Source organism: Theropithecus gelada, chromosome 3, assembly GCF_003255815.1.
Source record: "Theropithecus gelada isolate Dixy chromosome 3, Tgel_1.0, whole genome shotgun sequence".
Taxonomy (NCBI): Eukaryota; Metazoa; Chordata; class Mammalia; order Primates; family Cercopithecidae; genus Theropithecus; species Theropithecus gelada.
The window spans coordinates 89,576,952-89,586,583 of record NC_037670.1 but is presented as its reverse complement, the minus strand read 5'-3'; the positions used below and the strand labels follow the sequence as shown (position 1 = coordinate 89,586,583).

Here is a 9,632-nt window from a genome sequence, read left to right as displayed (position 1 = left end):
ACTGTGTCTGCAACAAAGGACAATAATACCTTTGAAAATGTTAATAGTAGCTTTTCCTTAAATTGAAAAGGTTTTTTTTTTTTTTTTAATTGTAAAAGTTATGTGTTTGTCATAAAAAGCAAATAGTGCTATAGGCAGCTGAGGTGGGAAGATCACTTGAGGACAGGAGTTCAAGACCAGCCTGGGCAGCATAGTGAGACTTTGTCTCTACAAAAAATAAAAAGCAAATAAAAAATTAGCAGGGTGTGGTGGCGTATGCCTGTAGTCCTACCTACATGGAAGACTGAGGTGGGAGAATCACTTGAGTCTAGGAGTTTGAGGCTGCAATGAGCTATAATCATGCCACTGCACTCTGGCCTGGGTAACAGAGTGAGAGCCTGTCTCTTAAAAAAAAGAAAAATGTTTTTAAGCAATTTAAGAAGCAAATAACTGTCTACATTATTTGCTTTACATTACATGAAACTAATAAGTACTTGCATTATTCCTTTATTCATCTATATTTGAAAATTGTTTTGTTTCAATTATGAATGATGTGTTCCCTTCGTTGTTTTCCCCTTCATATTTGCTGCAAAGGCTGTAAAAGGTACCCTACAGAGTTGTGTGCCACCTTAGGGATGGAAGTCAGCCACTCCTGCTGTATGGATTTTAGTTTCATAGGCTATTTCCATTCCTCCTTGACACACTGAACCATAAATCAATACCCCAAGTTTTACCCTTACCTGCAATCAAGGTTTCTACTGTACTGAAAATGGCCATGTGAATGTGAGTTTGAGAAAGGTCACACATGGTAAAGTTTTTGTGTTGCCACATTTTCTGCATATTCTATAACCAGGAATGATATGACTGTATAAATTTATGTTACAGACACACTTGTTTGTACATTTAATGCCTGCTTTCTATAACATGAAAAAATACACAGAACATTTTATGCAATTGGCCCTCAGTAATGCAACACATAAATGCTTTGAGCAGTTACCAAAAATTATGCAGGTTATTACAAAAGTTATATGGAATTGCACAGATATTCTAAATGTGCTTTTGAGTAAATGTCTCAGCTACCAGAGGCCTGGGCAGCTGTTTCCAGCACATCCTGGCACAACATTCATGTTATCATCCACTTATGTATTCCACAATTTCAAATGATTGATGATACACCTCCTCCATCTTTGCTTCCTCTTGGAGGAAAAAAATATACAAGCAATCACGAGCACAGGAAGAGGTGGACAACTACATCATAGGAAAGGATGCATAACTGTGAACTCTAAACATGAGCTGGGTGCCTGATGCAGTATAGGAACCAAGGAAGTTGATAATCAGTGAGGCTGGAGGATTGAAATTTTATTTGGTAAAGAATATTGCGCCAGGCGCGGTGGCTCACGCCTGTAATCCCAGCACTTTGGGAGACCGAGGCGGGCAGATCACGAGGTCAGGAGTTTGAGACCAGCCTAGCCAACATAGTGAAACCTGCCTCTACTAAAAATACAAAAAATTAGTCAGGCATGGTGGTGGGCACCTGTAATCCCAGCTACTCGGGAGGCTGAGGCAGGAGAATGGCTTGAACCTGGGAGGTGGAAGTTGCAGTGAGCTGAGATCATGCCATTGCACTCCAGCCTGGGTGACAGTGTGAGACTCCATCTCAAAAAAAAAAAAAAAAAAAAAAAAATTGAAATAGAATCTATAGGAAAAAACTCTCCTTGAATCTAGTAAATGTGGAATCACAAAATTGAAATAATGTGCGTCTGAAAAGTGAATAAATAGATGCCAAGAAGGAGTGACTCATAAGCACATGAGTTGTAAGAGGCTGAACTTGAGAGACCAGATCAGGCAATGCCGCTTAATACCATCACATGATCCTCCCCGAGGCCCTGTATTTAATTAAAATAGAGAGGGAGGCACCACAGATGCCAGAAGAGCACTGTTGCTTTTGGTGGATGGGCCCAGAGGAATTCAGAGTTAAACCTTGAGTGCCTGCGTCCCTGAGAATTCAGCATGGAATGTCTCTACTATTTCCTGGGATTTCTGCTGCTGGCTGCAAGATTGCCACTTGATGCTGCCAAACGTGAGTAACCCTCAATTTCTATGTTTAACCCATTCTCTGGCCATTGGCTGAAATGATGGCTAATAATATCCTCTGAACTAGAGGTTGGACTGAAGTTCTTCAGGAAGCATTCATCTCTGGCTCACTCATCTTTTCTTCTGCAAATTGTTGGGAAGGCTGAAACTACAGCAAAATGCCTCCAGCTCCATTCTTTGCTTTCGGCTCTTGGAAGGTAAAAACCATGCAGCCCTTCTCTTGTGAAGCTTTTTTTCCATTGCAGTTGTAACCCATTCTTGCCAGACAGTGGTTGGTGGAGGGTTGGACAGCCTCCGGTCACAGAACAAAGCAACTCCATCAACTAAACTGTGTCCAGCTTCCATCCAAAAAGGTGGAGACCTCACATGAAATGGGGTCTCCAATCTGGAGACAAACTCACTAATCTTCCCAGCCCAGAAGCTATTGCTCCTCCTGCGGGGCTTCCTCGCAGACCTGCAGGAGCTTGCTGGGAGAGGAGCTGAAACCCAGGCTCTCTACCCTGGTCACGCAGGAGAGGCCAGGGCATTTTTAACAATACTGATACCCACGCAATGAAACCGGAATCTTTGGGAGTGGGGTCAGAGGATCCTTGTTTTAAAAGTTCCTCTTGGGAGCTGCCTATGCAGCCACGGTCCAGACCACTGAGTCAGTGTGCAGATTCGCGAGAGGAAGAGAGCTGAGTCGCTGTGACCCTGGGCCTGGGATTGCCGGGACGGGACGGGTGGGAAGCAGCCAGAGGCGCAGCGGCTTCTGCTCGGAGCCGCAGAGGCCTGAGACGTGGGCCGGCCCACAAGACCCCGCGGCCGCGCCCTAACCCTCGGTCTCCCGACTGCGACTGCGACCCGGGAAAACGCCTGCGTTTTTGGAAAGGAAGTCTCATCACAAGGAGCTGATCCGGAGTCGGCGTGTAGCACGTGCCGGGCCCGCAGTGCGCTGCGCGTCCTCCTAGCAGCCCGCGGAGCCCGGCGCTGTGATGGTCCCGCTTCCAACACAAGGACACGGGCCACAGAGTGGGCAAGGAACTCGCCCCAAGCCACACAGCGGGCAAGCTGAGGAGGCAGCCTTCCATCCTGACCTCTGTCCTTCCTGCCTGGGTTTGGGGTTGGACAGGTTCGGGCTTCCCGCCAGCCTAGGGGCTGGGTCTCCAGTGGTTTCGCTCCGTTTCCTCATTTCCTTCAAAACGAGGAGTTTTCGTTTCCTCATTTGCAAAACTGGGTAATTGGGTTCTTGTGAGATCAGCTGCTTGGCGTGGGAGACATGCATGGTGGGGATTGTTCCTAAGGAGGCAGACTTGCACCCACCCTTAGGATACCTCCCAGGACAGGCTCCTTTAAAGACGAAGGAACACAGAATAGACGAATAGACCCGATGGGGGACACCTGCCCTTATTCCAGCCTCTTTCAAGCCCACTTCGCTCTGCTCAATAAAGCAGATTAGCAGGAGGCTGAATCCGCACTGTTAGCTCAAGAGTCCTCAACCTCTTAGGCAGTGTAACAAAACTCAGCCATTCACCGGGTTCACCTTGCTCTGGACTAAATATTCTGCCCAGAAAAAATAAGGGCAGGCAGAATGTAGCAGTGTATCAAGCACTAAAGATTTCCTGCCGTTTTTCATTCGTAGCCCTGAAGGAAGAAGGTGTGGACAAGGTAGCTGGCGGCAGCCCTGCCACCACCTCTCTGCTGGTGGACACAGCAAGGAGGCCAAAGTGTGAAGGGAGAGTCAGCTGCAGCACTGGGTGTGACCTCAAATTTACCTTCACATTTTTGTATTTGTTGTAGAAATGGATCTTACTATGTTGCCCAGGCTGGTCTCAAACTCCTGGGCTCAATCCTGCCTTGGCCTCCCAGAATGCTAGGACTACAGGCGTGAGCCACCTCATTCGGATGGGTTTATTTTATTTTTTTAATTTTTGTAGACACAGGGTTTTTGCCATGTTGCCCAAGCTGGTCTGGAACTCCTGGGCTCAGGCAATCGCCCACTCTCAGCCTTCCAAAGTGTTGGGATTACAGGCATGAGCCATTGCATCCGGCCTTTATTTTTAAATTCAACTTTTTATTGTGAGGTATTTATAGATTCACATACTGTTGTAAGAAATAATACAGAGAGATCCCCATGCACCCTTTACCCAGTTTGCCCCAGTGGTACCATCATGCAAAACACGACATCACAGCCCAGATATTGACATTGATACAGTCAAAACACAGCAGAGCTCCATCACCAAAGTATTCTCATGCCCTTGTATAGCCAAATCCACTTCCCTTCTTCCAACACTCACCCAGTTCCTGGCAACCACTAATCTGGTTTCCATTTTTATCACTTTGTCATTTCCAAAATTCTATACAAATGGAATTATCCGGTATGTAACCTTTTGAGATTTGCTTTTTTTTAAACCCAACATAATTTCCTGGAACTTTATTGATTTATTGAAGTAACTGCATCAATAGTTTGTTACTCTTTGTCACAGATTAGTATTCCATGGTATGGATGTACCACAGTTTGCTTAACCATTCACCCATTAAAGGACATCTGGGTTATTTCAGTTTGGGCTATTATGAATAAAGCTGCTATAAACATTCATGTGCAGATCTCTGTGTGAATATCAGTTTCGTTTCTCTGGGATGCATGCCAAAGGGTATAATTTCTTGGTTATATGATAGCTGCATGTTTAATTTTGCAAGAAACTAACAGAGTGGTTGTACCATTTTATATTTCCACTAGCAATGTGTGAGCAATCCAGTTTCTCTACATCCTTGTAAGCATTTGATGTTGTCACTGCTTTTTAGTTAAGTCTTACTGATAGGGATATAGTGATATTTCACTACTGGCTAATGATGTTGAATATCTTCTTGTGTGTTTATTTGCCACAAGATGAATGAAATGGTGAAATATCATTTCATTAATTTTTACCGATTTTTCTAATTGAATCCCATGGTTTTCTTATAGTGAGTTTCGAAAATTCTTTATATATTCTAAATACTAGTCCTTTATTGGAAGTGTGGTTTACAAATAATTTCTCCCAGTCTGTGGCTTGCCTTTTCATCCTCTTTCATGTCATGTTTCAGAGAGCAAAGGTTTTTTATTTTAATGAGTTCCAACTTCCTTTTATGGGTTGTGTTTGTGTCAATTCTAAGAATTCTTGCCTAGTCCTAGATCCTGAAGATTTCACCTAGGCTTTTTGCTATTTTACAGCACCATATGTTGAAAAGGCTATCTTCCCTCCATTGGATTGTTTTTGCATCTTTGTCTAAAATCCAGTTGGGCACTGTAGTGCTTGCCCGTGGTCCTAGCTAATCGGAAGGCTGGGGCAGGTAGATCACTTGAGCCCAGGAGTTTGAGTCCAGCCTGAGCAACATAGTGAGACCCCCATCTCTTAAAAAAAAAAAAATTAGTAGCGCATGCTTGTGTGGGTCTATTTCTGGATTCTCTCTTCTATTCCATTGACCTATGTGCCTATCCCTTGTAACTCTCCTTTTAAGTTTGTACTTTTCCTTGACTTCTGACATTTAAAATCAGAAGAGAAATCTGTGTTTTGATTATGTTCCTGGAAACAATAACTTTCTTTCAAGATCTGAGGAAGAGGAAGACTCTCTGGAACAGTGGAAAGAACTTGTCCTGGGAATCGAAAGATGTGAATCTTGATTGCTACTAAAGATGACCCTAGGTGAATCATATCATTTCCCCAGGCCTGAATTTCTTCATATATAAAATGAAGGGATTTGAACTAAATAATCTTAGTTCTTTTCATATGACTCAAGTGAATTTCCAATTACAAATATTTATTGATAAACACAAATGTCCTCCCCTCACTTAATATCTATTTCCAAATAGGAGAAATCTCATAGAATCACAGGACATTTGGCTTTTGTCATATTTGAAGGCCCAGATAATACACATGGCCTGAGGTCACACAGCCTGTTTAACAACAGAACCAAGGCTAGAAAACAGGTTCCATGACTCCTACTTTGCTGCTCTTTCCCATTCTCTCTGCCTCCCAGAGAAGAAGGGAACATGTTGCTCCCTTCTCCTACCAGAGAAGAGGAATAGAAGAAATAGGTCCGAGACATGCATCCAACATGGCTTCTCTGAGCACCCACTAAATACCACACCTCATGGAGGATCTCTCCCAGGATTTAAGAGAAGAACAAGACAGTTTCTGTCCTCCGAGAGTCTATAGCTAGGCCAAGACATAGAACCATAGAAATCAATGGGAGAAAAGTTTAAGGCCATTGGCTGAGGAATACAGACAGTTGAGCTTTGGGCTGTAACAAAGTAGACTAAGACATTTATTATCTTGGTCAGTCCCGAGGTAAGCAGGACTAGAGCAACGGCTCAACAGTTTCATTGAGGGCTCCATTTCTTTTTATCTTTCCACTCTGACACCCTTAATGTGTTGGCTGTTTCCTCAGATGTGTGTCCTCATCGTTAAATATGACTGTCATAGCTCTGGCCATCACATTATTACACTACCATCTCCAAAATCAATTCTGAGGAGGAAAAATTGAGTTTGTTCTCACATATCTCTTGTTATAAAGAAGGAAAACCTTTCTCAGAAGTCCCAGAAGACTGCTTCTCAGCTCTCATTGGCCAGTATCAAATTATCTATCTGCTCCTGCCCTAATTGTAAGGAAAGCTAGGAAGTGATACTCTGGAATTTTGAACTGTTAGAGTAGAAACTCTGCCAGCAAGGGGAAAAAAGGAGGAGGGGTGCAGGCAGGAAATAGCTTCTTGGAGGCAACCAACCAGTCTGCTATAATTCTCAAAACAGAGAGACCATGTGACCACCAGGCTGGTCGGGCAAAGCAAAAAGGCAGACACTAACTCACGATTAGAAATAATTTAAAAATAACTGTAATATTATAAGCCTAGAGCAACCACTCAGAACAAAATAAGTGAAAGAGGTGTCACTAACAAGCTAGTTGTAGAGATAAAATGGAATCCAAATATAACTCCAAAGAGTATAGGAAAAGAAGGGAAAAAAGAACAAATGGAACAAATAGAAAACAAATAACAAGATGGTACACTTAAATTTCATCATATTGATCATTACATTAAATGTGAATTATCTAAACACTCCAACTAAAAGACAGAGATTGTCAGACTGGATTTTTAAACATCCAATTACATGCTTTCTATGAGAAATTTACTTCAAATATAAAAATGCACAAAGGTTTAAAATGTAAGGATGAGTAGAAACATAAATCAATCTAAACATTTTTTAAAGTAAAAGAATGGAAAAAGATATACCAAACACTAAGCATTCATATCAAAGTATTCTTTAGAACAAGGGATAATACCAGGGATAAAGAGCATAAATTCCTATTGAGAAAAGGGTCAGTTCATCAAGAAGCTGTAACAATTCTAAATGTATAGTATGCACCTGACAACAAAGCTTCAAAATTCATACAGCAAAAACTGGAAGAAGAAACAGGCAAATGGAAAAAAACCACAATTATAGTTGGAGATTTCAAGATTTCTCTCTCAGTAACTGAAATAACAAGTAGAGAAAATCAATAGGGACACAGAAAACTCAAAGAACACCATCCACTAGCTTGACATAAATGACACTTAAAAAGAAGACACTCTACCTAACAAATATGGACTACACAAAGTATATGGAACATTCACCAAGACCATTAAAAAGCTGTTTATCAGTAAACTTCCTGGTACTAGTACGGGTTGCTTGGAATCTTGAAGGCATTCCTGAGCCTGGCATTCCTTTAGCCAAGTGAGTCGTTCAGAATGGGAAAAAAAATCCAAAAATCCGAAGATTTTTGACATCAGTGTTTTCCTAATGGTATTGTATCAAATTTAAATATTGAGAGGATGTGTATTGAGAAGCCAAGTGATGGCTAAAAAATATTGACTTTCAAAATTTTTATTTGACTCATTTAAAGTTCATAAAGACATAGGGTCTGAATGCTTGTAATCAAGATATTTCCAGTAGACTTCCTTTAAAAAACAAAGCACCCTCTGTTTACTTGATGTGCTAAATATATTATGCATGTGCTTTTCAACAGTAAGAAATAAAAAGTTTCTGTGAGGTGATTACTAAATGAAGAATGGAATTTGTTTTTCGAATATTGATACAGGATTTCATGATGTGCTGGGCAATGAAAGACCTTCTGCTTACATGAGGGAGCACAATCAATTAAATGGCTGGTCTTCTGATGAAAATGACTGGAATGAAAAACTCTATCCAGTGTGGAAGAGGGGAGACATGAGGTGGAAAAACTCCTGGAAGGGTAAGTCAAAAGATTCAACCCAAACACCTGCAATTTCCTACTTCAGTAAGTCTTGTAGATAGTAAAGCCTTTTAGATCACACGGCTCACGTCATTTCCACAAATGACAGTGCTCTCATTACCAAGTCGGGGGGCACCTGGACTTGGCAGTATTTTCTTTAGTCCAACACTATCACTTCCTAAGCCACAAATAATCTCCTTAGAAATTTCCACATTGGTAGCTCTTGGAATACTTTTGAAGAGTGAGCAGATTTAGCTTTAAACCTATTTAACCAACCTGGGAATGGTCATCTTCAGAAACCCAGTCACCCCAAAACCATGTTTACTGTCTCAAAGGTGTGGCTTATCAGAAACTGAAAATCTTTCTTTTTAGATAAAAGAATGCGTCCTTCAGTCATTGGTTTTGAGATTTAAAAATACAAACGTTTAAAACTTATCTCCTTAACCCAAGTGAGCTGATTTGTTTTATTATCGTAGGTAAATGTTCTTGCTGTGATTAGAGAATTCTTAATTGGTCTGATTTACTTTTTAATTTATCTTCTAGAGTGTTGTACTCTGAAAGCTTAAGTGAGGAATACAAAATATAAATTTAATATATTATAAAGAGGCATGTGGGTCCTCTGGTCCTTATTAATAAAGTTACCTCTAAATGTTTATGAATGAAAGGAGAAAGATGCTGGGTCATTGAGCCCCACTTTTTTTTGCCCTAGGAGGCCGTGTGCAGGCAGTCCTGACAAGTGACTCACCAGCCCTCGTGGGCTCAAATATAACATTTGCGGTGAATCTGGTATTCCCTAGATGCCAAAAGGAAGATGCCAATGGCAACATAGTCTATGAGAAGAACTGCAGAAATGGTAAGAACACAGTATTCTAAACTACTGGAGACCCGTTTTCTAAACCTTAATGGTCACAGGTGCTCCTGTAAGTGCCAGATGCTGCTCTCGTCCCTTGCCACTGCACTCCATGAGCTGGATGACAGAGACGATGAGTGTGTGGTCCTACCCAGCGCCTTCATCAACATCAACGTCAGCCAGCTCTCCCCTGCTTGGAGCCCTCTTCAAAAGCCACATCGCCACCCCCTGCTTTTCCTTAGTGTCCAGTTGATTGGACAGAGAATACCTTGTTGAGTCTCAGATTTTGCCTTTATTACTTGGAACTCTTGGCTATTCAAAGAATAGCCAATTTGACAGATGTTTGCTGATCAGTCTAATTTCGGCCGACAAGGATTTCTTAAGCAAATGCTGTATGCTGGCACAAATGCTAAAATGTGTATATTTTGGTTTTGCTTTGCTCTTAGTGAAAGAAATAAGCTCCCTG

At 41.7% G+C, this 9,632-nt stretch overlaps 1 protein-coding gene across 4 annotated transcripts in view; it reads left to right on the top strand.

The window, feature by feature from the left end:
• The first annotated feature begins 1,694 nt into the window (after window positions 1-1,694).
• Window positions 1,695-9,632, top strand: part of GPNMB (glycoprotein nmb) — a 29,507-nt gene continuing 21,569 nt past the window's right edge. For 3 of the 4 annotated variants that reach the window (XM_025378421.1, XM_025378420.1, XM_025378419.1), the window contains exons 1-3: window positions 1,695-2,059; window positions 8,164-8,316; window positions 9,026-9,169. In XM_025378421.1, coding sequence (XP_025234206.1) covers window positions 1,990-2,059; window positions 8,164-8,316; window positions 9,026-9,169 — 367 coding nt within the window. In that variant the 5' untranslated portion in view covers window positions 1,695-1,989. The remainder of the gene's footprint in view (window positions 2,060-8,163; window positions 8,317-9,025; window positions 9,170-9,632) is intronic. The other variant, XM_025378422.1, reaches the window with a different exon arrangement.